Source organism: Bos javanicus, chromosome 19 (assembly GCF_032452875.1).
Source record: "Bos javanicus breed banteng chromosome 19, ARS-OSU_banteng_1.0, whole genome shotgun sequence".
Classification (NCBI taxonomy): domain Eukaryota; kingdom Metazoa; phylum Chordata; class Mammalia; order Artiodactyla; family Bovidae; genus Bos; species Bos javanicus.
The window spans coordinates 29,389,130-29,410,161 of NC_083886.1; the positions used below are offsets into that span (position 1 = coordinate 29,389,130).

The following is a 21,032-nucleotide window of genomic DNA, read 5'->3' on the forward strand; positions in this document are numbered from 1 at the left end:
GGCATCCTGGAGCTGCCATTACCCCATTCCTCATATTCTATCATCTGAGGGGGTAGAAGAAACAAACATTTTCACAGCCTTAGGAAAAGCCTTCCTACTCGTTGGGAGGACTGATGCTGAAGCTGAAACTCCAGTATTTTGGTCATCTGATGTGAACAGCTGACTCACGGGAGAGTCCCTGATTCTGGCAAAGATTGAGGGCAGAGGAGAAGAGGGCATCAGAAAATGAGATGGCTGGATGGCATCACCGAAGCAACAGACATGAACTTGGGCAAACTTCGGGAGATGGTGAGGGACAGGGAGGCCTGGCATGCTGCAGTCCATGGGGTTGCAAAGAGTCGGACATGACTGGGTGAGCAAACAGCAAGGAAAAGTGCACGTATATCTCAGACCTGGAAGAAGTGACTCGGGGGACAGATTGGGGAAGCCAGGCCTCTGTTGGGGGTAGTCAGTGTGTGTTCTCTCTACTCACAGCTCTGCTCCTCATGTTTGTGGCACCCATATTTGGGGAGTCAATGAGAATACAGGTAGGATTGGGCACTGACCTCCCTCTGCACTGACCCTTCTATGGGCTCTGGGTCAACATCGTCATGGCCACTGTTTCCTTATTGCAGGACAGGTGGGCTGCAATCATGACCTTGAGCAGCAAGTGAGTGAGAGGAGCCTGCTTTTCCCTGCAGCCATTCCACAGGCTGAGCTGAGGTTCTAGTAGTCACAGGTTCCAGTAGTCACAGGGACACTTGGCGAACGCAACATGCTGTACATTGGACAATGCCTGATAAAATCCTTTAAAAATGTGCCGAGTCTATGAGGTTGATGGGGTGCTATGTTTTTAAATTTTATTTACTTATTTATGGCCGTGCTGGGTCTTTGCTGCTGTGCAGGCTTTTCTCTAGGTGTGGAGAGCTGGAGCTACTCTCTAGGGTGTACTCAGTAGCTATGGTGCATGGGCTTAGTTGCTCCATCACCTGTGAGGTCTTCATGGATCTTCCTGGATCGGGGATAGAACCTGTGTCTCCTGCACGGGCAGGCGGATTCTTTACCCCTGAGCCCCCAGGGAAGTCCGATGGGGTGCTATTTTAAAAATGAAATTCTTTTCACTTGAAAAAAAAAGTGTAATTCACATGCAGCAATATCCACCCTCTTTCCTGGTAGCTCAGCTGGTAAAGAATCTGCCTGCAAGGCAGGAGACCCTGGTTCAATTCCTGGGTCAGGAAAATTCTCTGGGGAAGGGATAGGCTACCCACTCCAGTATTCTTGGGCTTCCATGGTGGCTCAGGGAGTAAAGAATCCAGCTGCAATGAGGGAGACCTGGGTTCAATCCCTAGGTTGGGAAGATCCTCTGGAGGAGGCCATGGCAACCCACTCCCCTGTTCTTGCCTGGAGAATCCCCATGGATAGAGGAGCCTGATGGGCTCTACAGTCCATGGGGTTGCCGAGTCTTGGACACGACTAGGCACACATATAGTCATGAAATCACTACTGCAATCAAAATACGAGTGTTTCATTGCCCCCTTAAGTTCACTTGTGCTCCTTTGTGCTGAACCCCTTATCCCACCCCAGCCTCTGGCAGCCCCTTGTTTGTTTTCTGTCCCTACAGTTGTGTCTTTTCTATAATGTCGTATAGATGGACTTATACAGTAGGCAGCCTTTCAAGTGTGGCTTCTCTCATTTAGCAAAATGCTTTTTGTCCACGTTGTTGTGTCAACACTTTTCTTTTTATTGTCGAATAAGAGTCCATTGCACGGATGCACAGCAATTGTTTATTCATTCCCTAGAGTGAAGCATGTTTGGGTTGTTTCCAGTTCGGGTTTTTTTGCCATGTAGTCTTGTGGGATCTTATTAATAGTTCTGGGAGCAGGGATTGAACCTGCATCCCTGGCGTTGGAAGCATGGAGTCTTAACCACCAGGGAAGTTCCTGTTTCCAGTTTTAAATGATTACAAATAAAGTCACTGTTAGGTATTCTTGCATAGGCATTGTGGTTTTTTTGTTTGTTTGTTTGTTTGTGGATACAACTGAGCGACTGAACTGACTGACTGACTGACACCATGCAGCTTGTGGGATCTCAGTTCCCTGTGGGACTTGAACCTAGGCCACAACAATGAGAGTGCTGCATCCTAACCACTACACTGCCAGAGAACTCCTTCCTGTATAGGTTTTTGGGTGAATGTAGATTTCATTTCACTTGGGTGCATACCTAGGGGTGGGATTACTAGGTCATATCTCTGCCAACAAAGGTCCGTATAGTCAAGGCTATGGTCTTCTCAGCAGTCATGTATAATTGTGAGAGCTGGACTGTAAAGAAGGCAGAATGCCAAAGAATTGAAGCCTTTGAACTGAGGTGCTGGAGAAGACTCCTGAAAATATCTTGGACAGCAAGGAGATCAACCTGGAATAGTCACTGGAAGGACTAATGCTGAAGGTGAAGCTCTAGTATTTTCGTCATCTGATGCGAAAAGACGACTTGTTGGAAAAGTCCCTGATGCTGGGAAAGATCGAGGGCAGAAGGAGAAGAGGGCGTCGGAGGATATGACTGGACAGCATCACCAATGCAATGAGCGTGAACTTGGGCAGGCTTCAGGAGATGGTGAGGGACAGGGAGGCCTGGTGTGCTGCAGTCCATGGGATCGCAAAGAGTTGGACCCGACTGGGGGACTGAACAACAACAATGATAACAATGGTAAGTGTTCAATTTAACTTTATTGGAAACCGGCCATCTGTTTTCCAAAGTGTCTGTACACTTTGCATTCCCACCAGCAAAGTATGAGCATTGTGGCTGGTATCCTGCTCTGTGTCTTGGCCACTAATTGGCATCATCAGTTTTGTTGTTTTGTTTTGCATGACAGTCTATTAGGTGTGTAGTGGTATCTCGTGGCTTTTAATCTGCCTTTCCCTAATGACTAATGATGCTGAATATCTTTTCATGTGCTTATTTGTATATCTTCTTTGGTGAAGTGTCTGTTCAAAACTTTGGGCCTTTTACAAACTGAGCATTTTGTTTTCTTATTATTGTGTTTGGAGACTTCTTTGTATATTCTTGATATAAGTCCTTTATCAAATATATGATTTGAAAATATTTTCCCCCAGTCTGTGGCTTGTCTTTTTGTTCTTCTAAACTGCATTTTTCCAGGAGCAGAAATTCTTTTCTTTGCAGTCACTTCACTTCTTGCTTTAAGCAGCCTTTTTTCTTCTTACTTCTGTTTAGTTGGTATATAGAAGGCAATGGAATGTCCCACAGAGGCAGAACCAAGCAAGCAGGACACACACAAGGAAGCCTGTCTGCCCATCATTTCCCATGTGCCCAAAGCCTAAAGGTCAAAGGACATCCTGGGAGGAGAGTGGATCTAGCAACTTAAGATCTTCTGGAGTCTAGTTCTTTATTCAGTGTGCTATCCTTAGAAAGGCAGCATGGGCACCACCCGGGGGCTTGTCCAAAGTGTGGCATCTGCATTTTAATGAGATGCCCAGACCAGGAATACACACATTAGAGTTTGAGGAACATCACCTTTGACAGGCCCACATGAAGGAAGAATGTATATTTCATAGAGACAAAAAGGAGGGACCTTGCAACACGTGGATTCTGGCCACAGAGATATCCTAGCAAGGCCAGGTGTCTGGGAGCTCATCACAGAGGAGATTCATGCTGGAGTTTCTACTGGGGTGAGCTGGCCTGGGGCAGGACTGTTTCTGAGTGTCACATAGGCAGCAAAGCACATCCACGTGGACAGTCAAGGAGTGACAATAAGCTTGTGTTCTCGAGTCCATGTTCTAAGCCCAAGTCCATATTCTCCAGGGGCTACTGTCTTAGAAGCATTGGTAAGCCCCTCCCCTTACTAACGCAACAGTGGGACTCCTTCCTTCCTTTTCAGAAATCTCCCAGTCTCACACTCCATTCCGGCTGCCACTCTGTACTTGTGTGAGCACGTGATCATTACTAGTCGACTGCTCAGCTTTCTTTCTTTTGGGAAAGTGATCCCTTCCCACGCCCATGTAGTTCATGGGTTGTCAATCAAGGCATCTGAGCCAGTCAGACACTTGGGATTTGGAATCCTACCTAGAAATAGAGAAGGATGGAGGTTCAGGGGGATCTGGGGGACAATGGTGGGTAGAGAGACCAGTTCTTTTTCATTTTTAAAGAAACTTTAATTTTTATTTATTTATTTTATGTCCTAGGTCATGCACGGATGTGGGATCTTGGTTCCCCAATCAAAGATCAAATCTGTGCCTCCTGATTTGGGAGTGTGGAGTCTTAACCACTGGACCACCAGGCAAGTCCTGAGAGACCAGCTCTTGCTAATGATTTGTCCATGCTCCCCCGGTCTCTGTTTAGTTCTAGGCCTGGATGTTCTGCTTTCCTTTTGAGTCTGTGCTTACTCAGTATTACCCAATATACTCCTTTTTGCCTAGCTTAGTCAGTCTGGGTTTGTGCTTGTAACCAAAGAACTCACACTGGTACAAAATCTTACAAGATAATTGGTCAGTGCTGCTGCTAGCCCACAAGGGCCCTTTGTGCCTTCAACCTTGTGGTTAACAGGCGGCCCTTCTGAACAGATGTAGGGTTAGTTGACTTGGCAGGGAGCAGCACCTTTATGTAGATGTAGAACAAATTGCATCTTCCTCCAGGCCACTGGGGATCCCTTGGTGGGGTATGGCTGATTGAGCAGAATGAAGTCTAGAGTTCAGTTCTTACCCTCTTTGCCATGTGCTCTTGTGCAGTGCCCATCCTGCAACCTTACATGGAGACTCTCTTGTCACATCCCTCACCCTTCCCTTTGGCTCTTTCTCTTCCTTCTGTCTTCCAGTTTACCTCTTCTAGGCTTTTATTCTGGCAACATCAAGGCTGATAACAGCTATGTTTACTTTCATAGCTGTGGTTGAGTCTTCCGTGCTTTGTCCATCTGTTGATTCTAAAATTGAAACTCAATAAACAGTGTTTACCTTATATATTGTGACTGTATAAATATCTTTCATTGCAGAGCTAGTAATCACTAAGATTACATTTCCTTTCTTGAGGAAATTGTGTTGGACTATTTTTAATTACCTTTTGAAAAACTGTATTTGATACATTCACAGGTTTATATGAAACATACATTCACAGTTATTTGTTATTAAGTCGTGTCTGACTCTATGACCCCATGGACTGCAGCATGCTGGTTACCCTGTCCCTCACTAACTCCCAGAGTGTGCTGAAATTCATGTCCATTGAATTGGTGATGCCATCCAATCATCTCATCCTCTGTCGTCCCCTTCTCCTCCTGCCTTCAATCTTTCTCAGCATCACAGTCTTTTCCAATGAGTTGGCTCTTCACATCAGGTGGCCAAAGTGTTGGAGCTTCAGCTTTAGCATCAATCTTTCCAGTGAATATTCAAGGTTGATTTCCTTTAGAATTGACTGATTTGATCTCCTTACAGTGCAAGGGACTCTCAAGAGTCTTCTCTAATACCACAGTTTGAAAGCATCAATTCTTTGGCGCTTGGTCAAATGATTCTAAATGATTCTAATGTAATGAATACCCATGCACTCATCACACAACTCAGGAACCAAGAGCCTATTGCCTACTGGTGTATGTACCAGTGCAACCCTTTCTGTCCCATTTCCCTGCCTCCCCTGAGAAATAGCCACTATTCTACATTTTGTGTTTATCATTTCACTGCTTTTTAAAACATGCCATGCAATCATAATAGAATGTATGTTTCAACAATGTTTGGCTTAGTTGTGCTTATTTATAATCTTTATAAAAATGGTATATCTGTGGCATACTTTTCTGGGAGCTATAGTTCTCAGGAAGCATTGTATTGCCTAGATTCTTCCATATTGTATTGTGCTGCATATGATTTCTCATTCCTAGTAGGGCCAGCCCCTTCCCCACAACACTGGTCCCTCCTGGCATAGAACACACTTCACAGTTATTCCTACCTGTAACTGAGGAAGCTAGGGAATTTGCCCACCAGCTCCCTATCTGTCATTAGTTTGTAGGTCAGCCTTCAGACTTGGGTGACCCTGACCGTGGTTACTGGTGGGGGCATAGGCTTGGATTACTGTGATATTGAATGGTTTGCCTTGGAAACAAACAGAGATCATTCTATAGTTTTGAAATTGCATCCAAGTACTGCATTTCAGACTCTCTTGTTGACCATGATGGCTACACCATTTCTTCTAAGGGATTCCTGCCCACATTAGTAAATATAATGGTCATCTGAGTTAAATTCACCCATTCTAGTTCATTTTAGTTTGCTGATTCCTAGAATGTCGACGTTCACTCTTGCCATCTCCTGTTTGACCACTTCCAATTTGCCTTGATTCATGGACCTAACATTCCAGGTTCCTATGCAATATTGCTCTTTACAGCATCGGACCTTGCTTCTATCACCAGTCACATCCACAACTGGGTATTGTTTTTGCTTTGGCTCCATCCCTTCATTCTTTCTGGAGTTATTTCTCCACTGATCTCCAGTAGCATATTGGGCACCTACCAACCTGGGGAGTTCCTCTTTCAGTATCCTATCATTTTGCCTTTTCATACTGTTCATGGGGTTCTCAAGGCAAGAATACTGAAGTGGTTTGCCCTTCCCTTCTCCAGTGGACTACATTCTGTCAGATCTCTCTACCATGACCCATCTATCTTGGGTGGCCCCACATTGCATGGCTTAGTTTCACTGAGTTAGACAAGGCTGTGGTCCATGCGACCAGATTGGCTAGTTTTCTGTAATTATGGTTTCAGTGTGTCTGCCCTCTGATGTGCTCTCGCAACACCTACCGTCTTACTTGGGTTTCTCTTACCTTGGACATGGGGTATCTCTTCACGGCTGCTCCAGCAAAGTGCAGCTGCTGCTCCTTACCTTAGACAATATCATAGTAATCCAAGCCTATGCCCCAACCAGTAACGCTGAAGAAGCTGAAGTTGAATGGTTCTATGAAGACCTACAGACCTTTTAGAACTAACACCCAAAAAAGATGTCCTTTTCATTATAGGGGACTGGAATGCAAAAGTAGGAAGTCAAGAAACACCTGCAGTAACAGGCAAATTTGGCCTTGGAGTACGGAATGAAGCAGGGCAAAGGCTAATAGAGTTTTGCCAAGAGAACGCACTGGTCATAGCAAACACCCTCTTCCAACAACACAAGAGAAGACTCTACACATGGACATCACCAGGTGGTCAAAACGAGATCAGACTGATTATATTCTTTGCAGCCAAAGATGGAGAAGCTCTATACAGTCAGCAAAAACAAGACCAGGAGCTGACTGTGGCTCAGATCATGAACTCCTTATTGCCAAATTCAGACTTAAATTGAAGAAAGTAGGGAAAATCACTAGACCATTCAGGTATGACCTAAATCAAATCCCTTATGATTATACAGTAGAAGTGTGAAATAGATTTAAGGGACTAGATCTGATAGATAGAGTGCCTGATGAACTATGGACGGAGGTTCATGACATTGTACAGGAGACAGGGATCAAGACCATCCCCATGGAAAAGAAATGCAAGAAAGCAAAATGGCTGTCTGAGGAGGCCTTACAAATAGCTGTGAAAAGAAGAGAAGTGAAAAGCAAAGGAGAAAAGGAAAGATATAAGCGTCTGAATGAAGAGTTCCAAAGAATAGCAAGGAGAGATAAGAAAGCCTTGCTCAGCGATCAATGCAAAGAAATAGAGGAAAACAACAGAATGGGAAAGACTAGAGATCTCTTCAAGAAAATTAGAGATACCAAGGGAACATTTCATGCAAATATGGGCTTGATAAAGGACAGAAATGGTAGGGCCCTAACAGAAGCAGAAGACATTAAGAAGAGTGGCAAGAATACACAGAAGAACTGTACAAAAAAGATCTTCACGACCCAGATAATCACAATGGTGTGATCACTCACGTAGAGACAGACATCCTGGAACGTGAAGTCAAGTGGGCCTTAGAAAGCATCACTACGAACAAAGCTAGTGGAGGTAGGCGATGGAATTCCAGTTGAGCTATTTCACATCCTGAAAGATGATGCTGTGAAAGTGCTGCACTCAATATGCCAGCAAATTTGGAGAACTCAGCAGTGGCCACAGGACTGGAAAAGGTCAGTTTTCATTCCAATCCCAAAGAAAGGCAATGCCAAAGAATGCTCAAACTACCGCACAATTGCACTCATCTCACACGCTAGTCAAGTAATGCTCAAAATTCTCCAAGCCAGGCTTCAGGAGTATGTGAACTGTGAACTTCCAGATGTTCAAGCTGGTTTTAGAAAAGGCAGAGGAACCAGAGATCAAATTGCCAACATCCGCTGGATCATGGAAAAAGCAAGAGAGTTCCAGAAAAACATCTATTTCTCCTTTATTGACTATACCAAAGCCTTTGACTATGTGGATCACAATAAACTGTGGAAGATTCTTCAAGAGATGGGAATACCAGACCACCTGACCTGCCTCTTGAGAAACCTGTATGCAGATCAGGAAGCAACAATTAGAACTGGACATTGAACAACAGACTGGTTCCAAATAAGAAAAGGAGTACATCAAGGCTGTATATTGTCACCCTGCTTATTTAACCTATATGCAGAGTACATCATGAGAAATGCTGGGCTGGAAGAAGCACAAGCTGGAATCAAGATTGTTGGGAGAAGTATCAATAACCTCAGATATGCTGATGACTCCACCCTTAAGGCAGAAAGTGAAGAGGAACTAAAAAGCCTCTTGATGAAAGTGAAAGAGGAGAATGAAAAAGTTGGCTTAAAGCTCAACATTCAGAAAACTAAGATTATGGCATCTGGTCCCATCACTTCATGGCAAATCGATGGGGAAACAGTGGAAACAGTGTCAGACTTTATTTTTGGGGGGCTCCAAAATCACTGCAGATGGTGGCTGCAGCCATGAAATTAAAAGATGCTTACTCCTTGGAAGGAAAGTTATGACCAAACTAGATAGCATATTAAAAAACAGAGACATTACTTTGCCAACAAAGGTCCATGTAGTCAAGGCTATGGTTTTTCCAGTGGTCATGTATGGATGTGAGAGTTGGACTGTGAAGAAAGCTGAGCACCGAAGAATTGATGCTCTTGAACTGTGGTGTTGGAGAAGACTCTTGAGAGTCCCTTGGACTGCAAGGAGATCCAACCACTCCATTCTAAAGGAGATCAATCCTGGGTGTTCTTTGGAAGGACTGATGCTAAAGCTGAAACTCCAATACTTTGGCCACCTCATGGGAAGAGTTGACTCATTGGAAAAGACCCTGATGCTGGGAGGGATTAGGGGCAGGAGGAGAAGGGGACGACAGAAGATGAGATCGCTGGATGGCATCACCGACTTGATGGACATGAGTCTGAGTAAGCTCCGGGAGTTGGTGATGGACAGGGAGGCCTGGCGTGCTGCGATTCATGGGGTCGCAAAGAGTCGGACACGACTGAGCAACTGAACTGAACTGAACTGAAATGACCATGGTTAATGGGATGGTACTCGTCCCTGGCAGGGCCAGAGAATATTTGGGCTTGGAATGGAGCGATCTTTGCTCTGGCAGATAAAGGTTTAAGATGGACTGTGCGGGGTGTAAGGGCCACGTTTCTCATTATGTGGATGAAAGAAAAGGAGGAGGGTGGTTTCCAGAGAAAGAAAAAAGTACTCATGGAGGGATTTCCCTGGTGGCACAGTGGATAAGAATCCGCCTGCCAGTAGAGGGAACACAGGTATGATCCCTGGTTCAGGAAGATTCCATGTGCTGCAGAGGAGCTAAGCCCATGTGCCACAACTGCTGATGCATCTGTGTGTCTGGAGCCTGTGGTCTGCGCAGCAAGACGAGCCACTGCAACGAGAAACCCCCGCTCGCCACAACTAGAGAAAGACCTGGAGCAGCAATGAAGACCCAGCACAACCAAAAGTAATAAATGCATTCATAAAATAAATAAATACATTTTTTTAAAAAAGATGCTCAAGGAGGAGCAAGACCAGAGTCCAAGTTCTGTGATCTGAATATTTGTGTCCCCCAAATTCATATGTTGGGAAAGTAACCCAGAAGGTGAAGGTGGGAGGCTCCACTTTAATGAATAGGATTAACATCCTTATAAAAGAGACCCCACAGGGATCCCTAGCTTCACCTGAGGACACAGCAAGAAGTCTGTGACCTGGAATTGGGCTATCGCCCAAATATGCCAATTATGGTTGTGTGGCACCATGATCTTGGACTTCCAGCCTCCAAAACTATGAGAAATAAGTTTCTGTTGTTTATAAATTCTACAGTCTATGAAGCCTGGTGTGCTGCAGTCCACAGGGTTTCAAAGAATCGGACATGACTAAGCGACTGAACAACTCTATGGTATTTTGTTGTAGCTGACTGAATGGATTAAGACACAGAGGAAGATTCCTCACAGGATTTGAATTCGTGATTCTAATTATTCTGAGTTCCAGCTGTGCACATGACCTCATGATCTATAATTAACTCCCCTTTGACTTAAATTAATTTCAGTTCCATTCCAGTCACTCGTCAGCAAGGATGCCTGCTAAACACCTCTGTGTTTTTGCTCTTTCTTCTATGTTTGCTGGTGAGAGTGCAAAACAATGAAAACAATAACAATAATGATGCTGCTTGGGCCTTCCCTGGTGATCCAGTGGCTAAGACTCTGTGCTCCCACTGCAGGGGGCCAGAGTTCAATCCCTGGTCAGGGAACTTGATCCCATATGCTGCAGCTAAGGCCGGGAACAGCCAAATAAATAAATAAGATAAATAAATATTTAAAAATAATATCTCCACTTTCTGGGAATTTACTATGAACAAAAGATTGCTTTTTGTTCATTATCTTATTCAATACTCAAACCAAATCTAGACAAGTATTGTCCCACGTTACAGATGAGTAAACTAAGACACAAAGAAGCTATATGATTCTTCCAGGTTCATAAAGCCATTAAGAGGAAGACCCCTAATTCATCTCTTGGGTTGCTGGACCGAAAGCCTTTGTTCTTAACCATATGCATCACTCTCTTCACAAAGTGAATCAACTCTGATGGGATTCAGACTCACAGCCTGAATTTGAAAGGCTTGTTCCCCACAACAATTCCAGGCGCTAACTGAGGTCTGGAAGCCACAGTGATCAGGCTGCCCCAGGTGACTTAGATTTATTTTCCTACAGCTCAAAAGACAGCTTAGGAAAATCTCAGACTGTATAACACTCTCATGTCCCCTCCTGGTCCTGTGTCTTTCCCCTCTGGTGCTGAGATTAAAAAAAAAAAAGGGGGGGGGAGTAAAAAAGAGGGGAAGGGGTGGGAACTGTGAACCAGAAGTGAGTAGAGGTGGGGGAAGTAGGGAGAAGGTTGGTGACACCTGTGGGAGGCATATCCAACCGTCTCCCTGGGGATAAGCTCCTCCCCTTCTCCTGCTCCATCCGTGAGTACTTGGGGGTGGGGTTAGGGCAGAGGATGTGGGAAGAGCAAAGGAGACCCTCAGCAAACAGGGCTCTTAGAGGAAGGAGGCATCACACGCACAGTTCTGAGTTGAAGCCCCAGAGGAGCAGGGTTTCCAGAAAGAGTTTGAGCTGAAGCTGTGGGCCCCTTCCCCCAGTTGATGCCCCCCTCTCCCTCCACAAAGGAATATTCCATGGCAGTTAGGGGCCCTCTCCTGCTGAATGGGTTGTTCTTTTCCAGACGCCAGGTGCTGTGGTGGCCACTGCTCTGCCTGATGAAAATATTTAAATGATGAAGGACAACTGACACTGGCAAGGGAAGGGGGAGATGGGGTGGAGGATAGAAGCGGAGTCAGGGAGTACTCAAGATGGTGACAGGGAACATTAGGGATGAATTCCCTGGGTCAGGAGGAGAAAGGGATGAACATAAGAAGCCTGGAAAGGGCTGGGAGGGCTGGAAAGCAGGATGGGGTGGCGGTGAGCCCAGGACAAGAGGAAGAGGTGCAGAACTGTGTCTCCACCCGTGACAGTAACTGGCCGGTAATTAAGGACCACAGCGTGAAGCTCCACAGGGTTTCTCCACTGCTCCTGCAGTGCAGGATCACACACAGCTCCCGCTGGATAGCGCAGGTGTTGGCCTCAGAGCTCAGCCTGCTCGCCTTCATCCTGCTGGTGGTCATGGTCTTCTCCAAGAAATGGCTGTGCTTCGAGAGGATCCGTTTCTACCAGCACTGGCCCATGAACGTCACCACCAAAATCTACACGTCAGTTCACATAATGTCCCTGGGGCTCCTGCATATCTACAAATCCAAGAGCTATTCCAACTCAGAATGGGAAAGGTGAGACCCTTACTCTCATCCCACCCCAGGGGCTCCAGGAGGAGTCCCTTGCCTTGGCCTCGACCTCTGTACCCCAGTATTCTTGGCCCTTCCCTCTGGTCAGCCCCACTTTTTTTGACCAGTAAGATGGTTCTACTGGCCCTGAGACCCCCCCAGGGATCATTGTTCCTCCTCAGTTGGGCAATCCACTTCTCCTGCCCCAATGGGAAGGCTCGCAGCCAAGTCTGTGCTTACAGAAATGTTGTGAGGGACTTGGATTCTGGGGGTGTGTGAATCACTCATTAATGACACAATTCACTATTATCCTGGGAGAAGAACCCTAGGGGATTGGGAATTTCCTTCCTCAAGGCTCTCGGACCCAGAGCTTGAGGAGTCCTCAGGATGCTCTCCTGCAGGCCCACGTTCTCACCGCTGTTCTTCCCCAGCCACAGGCTTTTGCTCTTCTGGGCCAGCTCTGTGTTTCCACCTCTGGTTACCTTGCTCCTTCCTCCTTCCCAGAGTTCTTGGAGCTACTCCATTTCCTATTCTTGTTAACTTCACCTCTGCTGTCCCCTCACCTCCCAAGTTTGGGTCTCCTTTCTCAACATTTGTGGAAAACCAGAACTTTTGACCCCTGAATTTCACTTCTTGACCTTATTAACTTTTTTTTTTTTTTTTAAAGTTACACAGCCATAGACAACTTCCCTGGCAGTCCAGTGGTTAAGCCTTCGCCTTCCAGTGCAGGGCTGCAAGTTCCATCCCTGGTCAGTGGGAGCTAAGATCCCATGTGCCTGGCAGCCAAAAAATCAAAACAGAAAACGGAAGCAATACTGTAACAAATTCAATGAAAGCTTCAAAGAAAAAAAGCTCCACATTAAGAAAAAAAGTTACACAGCCATTATTTACTTTCATTATGAAAGTGGTGGTGCTTTAGTTGCTAAGTTGTGATTAACTCTTGAGACCCCATGAACTGTAACCCACCAGGCTTCTCAGTCCAAGGGATTTTCCAGGCAAGAATACTGGGTGGGGGAGTGGGGGGGCAGGGGCTGCCATTTCTGTCTCTAGGGGATCTTCCCAGCCTAGGGATTGAACCTGTGTCTCTTCATTGCAGGCAGGTTCTTTACCACTGAATCACCAGGGAAGCCCCACCATGAAAGTAATACATCCTTATTCCAATAAATGTGGGGCAACAAAAGCTATCATTATTTGCAACCTTATTCTATTTGCTTAAGTTAATCCTCTATCAACTCTAAGAGCTAGGGATAATTATCCTCATATTACAGATGAGGAAACTGAGACTCAGGTTACCTTGCTCAAGATCATAAAGCTATTAGGCTGAACCACAAGACGGGGCCAATTTTTGACCTCTTTTCACCTGAGCAAATTCATACATAACAACCTAATAATGGCAGGTTTACAATCATAACTCAGATGTGTCTGGCTCAGAAACGTAATCAACTACATGTTTTTGCTCTATAGGTTACTCAAGGACAGTCACTACTGGATGTTTATGCAGCACTCAGTTTTTTTCCAGGCTTCTTTTTAAAAAAATTGAACACGTTCTGAGTAATTTTTACATAGTTACATTGATTCTTCACAAACTATTTTATATCTTTTAGATTATTTTTATTACTTATTTTGTATTATTTTAAAATTTATGAGATATAATAAACACCCCATATTAAGACTATACTATTCAACTTAATAGATTTATTAATTGTGACTTGACTATCTTATTTATCTATTCTTGGCAAATTTATTTCCAGTTTCATACTTAAGAAAAAAGGACCAACAAAGCTTACTAATCATGAAGTTTTTCCTGTGTTTAGTATCTCTGGACTAGATTTCCTAAAGTGGGTTTAATGGATCAAAGAGTATAACTATCGTAAGGCTCTTTAATAAAATTTTCCATGTTGCTTTCAAAAAGTATGAAAACAATTTATGCTTCCAGTAACAATGTACGAAGAGGCTGTTTCATTGTAACTTTGTCAGCAATGACTATTATTTTTTAAAATTTTATTTTATCAAAGTATAATTGATTTAAAATGTTGTGTTAATTTCTGCTCTATAGCAAAGTGATTCAGTTATACACATACATATTTTTTCATATTCTTTTTAAAGTTATGACTGTTAACTTTAAATACCTGAATATATTATTTTTTTAATTTAAAAAGTTGCACAATTATTGTTAGAATGCAGAAAGTTTAAGAAAGAAAATAAAAATCACCTAAAATTTATTCACACAGATATAATCACAGCTGACATTGTAATGGATTTACTTCCAGTCTTTTGTGTATCTATATAAAATAAATACAAATAAATATATATGTAGCTTTATTTTTGTTTTAACAAATATATATTTTAATTTTTCAAAGTTGTAATCATTTTACATGCTCAGTGTTGTAAACTCCACTTTTCAGTGATGAGCATATTATTTGTATCATGAAATAATTATTCTATAAATATCTATGTTAAAAATTTACTTGATTGCATAGTATACGGACACTGTGAAAATTCAAAAAACACAACAGATTAAAGTAAGCCTTTCACCTTCCAGGTTTCCTCCTTGGATTCTATCTGGAGACAATGATCTATCATATCATGGTTTTTAATGAACACATAATAATCTAATGTGCGGGTACCTTATAACTTAACAGCTCTCTTGTTAGACATAGAAAGAAGATCTCTGTACATAAATTTTAATGCATATCTTGGATTGTTTCTTTAACATAAATTCCAAGAGGATGTATTGCTGGGGCAAAGGGTCTTAAACATTTAGATTTGGGTAGCATCTCTGATCACACATCAGATATCCTACCAGTGGTGTGTGAAAGCACCTCTTTTCTCTAAATCCTTTCTTACACTAGATATGATCAATTTTGTTTTGATCTTTGCTAATTTGATAGACCAAAAAAAAATCACATTTAATTTGCAGTTTTTATTGTTGAGTTTCATTTTTTATTGGACATTGGTATTTTTTTGAGAACTGCAGTTCAAGTCGTCTGTCCAGCTTCTCCTTTGAGGCATTTGTTTTCATATGGTTGGGGTTATCACAAATCTCCATATCAAGAATCTTTGCCTATTTAATAAGTGAAAATGATATTTTATTATTGTTATCTCAAATGTGCATTTGTCTGGTTGTTTCCTTGTATTTACTCATTCGATTATATTTTATCTTTTGCGAATCTTTAGTTCATCCTGTTTTCTCATTTTCCCTAGACAGTTTTAAGCTGTGGACAAATCACCCAGCTTTTGGGGTGGCCAAGATTACCTTCTGCCTGGCCTTGGGGCTGGGCATCATCCTCACCATCTGGTTGCACCTGCCGTACATACCTGGTCTTCAGAAATTGCCCTTTTTCGGCTGGATTGGGACTGTCATGAGCTTCTGTGAAGGTGCCCTCTAGCTCTGGAAAAGGTCCTTAGTTTCTCCTAACACACATCTTCCTGGCACTTCTTCCTCTTCCTTTCTCTGGGAGTGGGGTCTGGGTTTGTGGGTGGTGGGAGAACAGAACTAGTAGTTGTTGACTGAGAACTGAGTTCCATTGATTCCTGGTCACTGGTAGGGTGGAGGTGGAGAGGTCAATTCCCATGAACCTCTGGGACTGCATGCTCTGTGTGTGCTGATGGGGGTTGTGGTTTGTGACTGTAGTTCAGCAGATGAGGAAGAATGCTTTTGGAATTCTCCAGTGAAAATAAGACCCCCTTGCACCCCTTTGTCTCCTAGCTTTCTTCGTTTTCTTCACCCTCATACTGTTCCCTGTTAACATCTGGCTCTTCGAGTTGAGAAAGAATTTATCAATCCCCCTCTGCTGGAGCTACTTCATTGGTTGGCTGGTGTTTATCCTGTATGTCATCTGTGGTGAGTGGCCCAGAGGACCCTGGGAAGTGGGAACACAGGTGGGTCAGGGCAGAGAAAGTGTGGAGGGAGAGGGCTGTCAATCCCCAGGGATAGGTTCTTAGGGACTTTTCTTCCCCTTGGCCTCACTTTGCTTGCCACTTGTTCCTCCCAATCTCTGACTTTCCTCTCCCCTTTCTCCTTGTCCTTTCCCAGCAGTCCTCTGCTACTTCAACCATGGAAAGTTCTGGTGTCTGATTCTGAGCCATCCCACCAGCAGCAGCAGCAGTTCCAGCTCCGAACATGAATCTGTGAGTGAGCTGGCTACCTCCAACACAACTGTCAGCCAGGAGGAAGTCCTGGACCCTGAGAAAAAGAAGGCATCTCTGGCTCCAAGTCCTGTTTATTCCTCTAAATCTGCCTCCTCATCCTTCCCCTCTCCAAACACTGAAGTAGGTTGGCCCTCATCACTGCAAGGAATTAAAGAGGGAGGACTTTAGGCCAGCTCTGTACACCTCGTCCTTGTTCCTGCCTTGCCTACAGCTTAGATGATGTAGAATAAATTGTCTCTTATTTTTCATGTCCAGCAGTTGTTGAGACAAGACAAGAGCTTGGAGAAGGAGAGGAAGGGAGGATGAACAAATGTGTTTCCCAGTTCTTTCTGCAGAGGGGCCTTTCGGCATACTTTGGTCCTCAAGCCTGCCCATCTCTCCCCCGAGCAAGCACACTTGTAAACAGGCAAACACCTCTGGGAGCTAAACTTTTTTCAACTTTGTTACCTCTGCCCTAACATTTGTTATTAGTAGCTGGAGAGTCATCAGGAGAGAGATATCACTGTTGAACTTGATGGTTTACTCATAGTGAAGGGTTCAAAAGCAAAATGACCCAAGGGTAAAGAAGCAGGTTCAACAAGGAGAGCACAATAGAGGGTATGGTTGTGTCCCCAGCAGCAATTCCACCTGCAGTGTCCAGCTCAGACAACTGAGAACTCAAAAAGCCCTGTATCTGGGTACCATCAGCATCAACTCAAACTGTACCACCACCACCTTCACCAGCTCCTCCACCACCACCTCCACCTCCACCACCTGAAACTCCTCCATCACCACCCCTAACTTCACCTCCCTGACTCTCTGGCTGTTACAGCTTTCTACTCCATCTCCCATGCCCACCACTCTGTAACAACAAGACTGACACAGAGCAAGAAAGGAAAACAGTAGGATCAGGCCCTGTGGTTAAAAGACAAGTTACACATGTGTGCTATAAACCCAGGCTCACAAAGACATGTGGCCTCTGGTTTCGGCAGCAGTGCTGGCCGAGACTCTTGGGATTTGGATATCTTGCATTTTGCTGGCCTTGTATGACTGATCCATATCACGTTATATCCCTCCAGCTAGAGCCCTGATGCCAGCAAGCTGGAGGAGTTCAGGGACAAATTGTGAGTGGATTGGATATGTTAAAAAAATATATATGTGTTATTATTGAACCATATGATATCATTGTTTCAGCAGTTAAATATTGACAATTTCATATGATTCAACCTAATATATATGCAATTTCATATGATTCAATCTAGTATATATGCCTGATATCTATTTTATTTGAGCTTTTTTTTTAAAAAGATGCCTATTTTTACCCTACCTGACTAGCAGCTGTGGAATTTCTAACCTAGCTTCAAGCAAATATTCTGAACAAAGAACCTAATGCAGTGTCTTGACAATTAGGCAGAACAGACATTCCACAAACCCCTACTCAGGGTCCTCCTTACGCTCCTCCCACGGGTAGCTAGCAAGGGTTTGTGGGAGAATTTATTGAATCAGTCATCCTGGGGAAGGGAAGGGACATAAAACATAGGTGTGTCATGACCACTGCCTTAGAAATAGATAAAATCTAATTAGAGAAAGTGATTCTGTAATTCTGTAGGAGTCATTCACTCAAGTGCCCACAGAGGCTAGGGAGGTAACCTAAATAAATATGGGGGCCACTATTCCAGTCTATATATAATTTTCCTCTTTTGATAAAGACCTGGTGTATTGTTTATTGCTGGATAACAAATTACCCCCAAATTTAGCCACTTAAAATAATAAATATTTATTATCTCGCATGGTTTCTGGGGTCAAGAATCTGGGAGCAACTTAGCTGAATTGTTCTTGCTCAGGTTCTCTCATGACATGACAGTCAGGATGTCAGATGAGTCATCTGAAGTCTGCTGATGTCATCTGAAGGCTTGACTGGAGCTGGAGGATCCACTTCTAATATGGTTCACTGGTAGGGCTGCTGGCAGGAAGCCTCAGTTCCTTCCCACAAGGGCTTCTTCATGTGCTGCTTCAGGGCTAGCTACCCCTACTGCTGCTGCTGCTAAGTCACTTCAGTCGTGTCCAACTCTGTGTGACCCAATAGATGGCAGCCCATCAGGCTCCCCCGTCCCTGGGATCCTCCAGGCAAGAATACTGGAGTGGGTTGCCCTTTCCTTCTCCAATGCATGAAAGTGAAAAGTGAAAGTGAAGTCGCTCAGTCATGTCCGACCCTCAGCGACCCTATGGACTGCAGTCTTCCAGGCTCCTCCATCCATGGGATTTTCCAGGCAAGAGTACTGGAGTGGGGTGCCATTGCCTTCTCTGACAGAGAGCCATTGAAGAGAGCAACGAGGAGAAAACTCCAGTGCCTTTTATGACCTAGTCTTGGGAGAAATCCTCCATCACTTCCATCATAGTTCTATCGGTTGGAAGTAAGTTACTAGGTTCACCCCACACTCAAGGGGAGGGGAGTTAAGATCTACCTATTGAGGGAAAGAGTATCAGGAATTTGTGGGGGAACTTCCTTGGTGGTCCAGTAGTTAAGACTCCATGCTTCCACTGCAGGTGGCACAGGTTAGATCCCTGGTTGGGGAACAAAGATCCCATATGCCACACAGTGTGTCCAAATTAAAAAAAAGAGAATTTGTGGGTATATTTTAAAGTCACTAGAGTCTGCCTTCTGGTCATACATTATTTGCATTCCCCCTACAAGCAAAATATGCTAACCTATTCCAAGGCCCCTCAAAGTCTCATCCCATTCCAACATCAATCAGCTGAAACTTCAGAATCTTGCTGTGTTATAAATGATGGAGTTAAGTCCCCCTTGTGAGGTTTTTAAGAACTGTTCCAACTTGGCTGTGGCAATGCCGCTTGAGAGGCAAAAGAAATTAGAGGCCCCTATGGGACATCCTCTGGTGGTCCGGTGGCTAAGACTCCTTGCTCCCAATGCAGGGGGCCTGGGTTCAATCCTTGGGTCAGGGAACTAGATCTCACATGCTGCAACTAAGACCCAGTGCAGAAAAAAAAGAAAAAAACCCCCAAATATTAAAAAAAATAAATTAGAGGTCCTAGAAGAGGGGGACATGGCATGACACGTGGGAAGAACACCTTGGGAACAGGCTCAAGTGAGCAGATGGACAGCTGAGAGAGTGTGAGGACCTGGGGGCAAATGTCATTATTGGGGTCAGGGTGGAGCCCACAAGCAAAAGGCATGAGGGGATTTACTGGTGCATTAGAGTGTCACTAGGTCACAGAGAGGGGAGGTTCAGAAGAGGAACTTGTGGCAGGAACTAAACCAGCCAGACTCCACTGGTACACCTGGTTACCTGGTCACCTGGTGAGGCATCAGGAAATTATGAATGTTTCAAATTTTGCAATACATTTGCCTGATGTTATGGACTGAGTTTTGTTTCCCCCCAAATTCATGTGTTAAAGCCTTAATTCTCAGTACCTCAGAAAGTGACTATGCTTGGAGACAGGGTCTTTAAAGAGGTGATTAAATTAAAATGAGGTTATAGGGTGGGCCCTACATGAACTGATTGGTATCCTTATAAGAAGAGACTAGGAATAGAAACATCAGGGTTGTGTATGCATAGAAGAAAGACCACATGAAGACACAGAGAAGGTGACCACCAGCAAACCAAGTAGGAAGATCTCAGAAGAAACCAAACCTGTGTATACCTTGATCTTGGCTCTAGTCTCCAGAAGTGTGAGAAAATAAATCTCTGTTGTTTAAACCATCCAGTATTCGGTCCTTTGTTATGGCAGTCCTAGAAACCAACATGCCATCTAAATCAAGTCCAAGAATAGATGAGGCTCTTTGGATGTAATTCCCTAAGTACATCTCCTGGACACCTGTGAGCTAAAGAGACAAGTGACCATCCCCCACACACCCAGGATACAAGGGTGGGACAGTCAAAGGATAACCATGGTACACATTACTGTTTAAAAAGGAGGGACATAAGGGACTTCCCTGGTGGTCCATTGGTTAAGACTCCTTGCTCCCACTGCAGGAGGCAAGGGTTCGATCCCTGGTAGGGGAACTAAAATCCTACATGCTGCAATGTGCAGCTGAAAAGAATAAATAAATAAATAATTTTAAAATAAAAAGGAGGGATATGAGAGGCACACAGGAGTCACTGATTCATAGCAGTTCTGAAATCCAGCTGGGAAGATGTTGAAATCTCCTTGATTAGGACTCAGCCTATCTCTGCCCAGGAGTGAGTCTCCATGAGTCTCTTTTTATTATTATTTTTTTAATTGCCAAGAATTTTATTTAGTAAGTTTGTTCAGTAACATAATAAAAGAGGAATAGTACATTGGCAGAAGTGGAATTAAAGAACATAAATATTACTCTAAAACAGTAAAACAATGGGATCACTTTCAAGAGCCTCATAGAAAGCTTGTAATTTAAGATGCTACTTTTTCATGATTAATGGGATTAACGTGACTTTTCCATGATAAAAATCAGGGTACCTGAGTATTATATATATTCAATTCCATGTGATAAACAATATTATAAAGATGTACTTTCCTAATTACTTAAGCAATTGCTTTCAGCTCATTCCATTCTTTGTCTAAATAGCTTGCTGCTGCTACTGCTACTAAGTCGAGTCCGACTCTATGTGACCCCATAGATGGAAGCCCACCAGGCTCCTCTGTTCCTGGGATTCTCCAGGCAAGAACACTGGAGTGGGTTGCCATTTCCTTCTCCTATTTTTT

At 43.9% G+C, this 21,032-nt stretch overlaps 1 protein-coding gene across 1 annotated transcript; it reads left to right on the plus strand.

The window, feature by feature from the left end:
* Positions 1–11,360: 11,360 nt before the first annotated feature.
* ODF4 (outer dense fiber of sperm tails 4) lies at positions 11,361–18,118 on the plus strand. Its single transcript, XM_061391013.1, has 4 exons — positions 11,361–12,203; positions 15,406–15,575; positions 15,907–16,041; positions 16,234–18,118. Exons 1-4 carry the CDS (start codon positions 11,755–11,757, stop codon positions 16,515–16,517), a joined length of 1,038 nt encoding a protein of 345 aa, XP_061246997.1. The 5' UTR covers positions 11,361–11,754; the 3' UTR covers positions 16,518–18,118.
* The last annotated feature ends 2,914 nt before the right edge of the window (positions 18,119–21,032 follow it).

Coding starts and splice junctions, on each gene's coding strand:
- ODF4 (XM_061391013.1), top strand. CDS start 11,755: ATGAATTCCCTGGGTCAGGAGGAGAAAGGGATGAACATAAGAAGCCTG. Junction 12,204..15,405: donor TCCAACTCAGAATGGGAAAG/GTGAGACCCTTA, acceptor TTCCCTAGACAG/TTTTAAGCTGTGGACAAATC. Junction 15,576..15,906: donor TGTCATGAGCTTCTGTGAAG/GTGCCCTCTAGC, acceptor TTTGTCTCCTAG/CTTTCTTCGTTTTCTTCACC.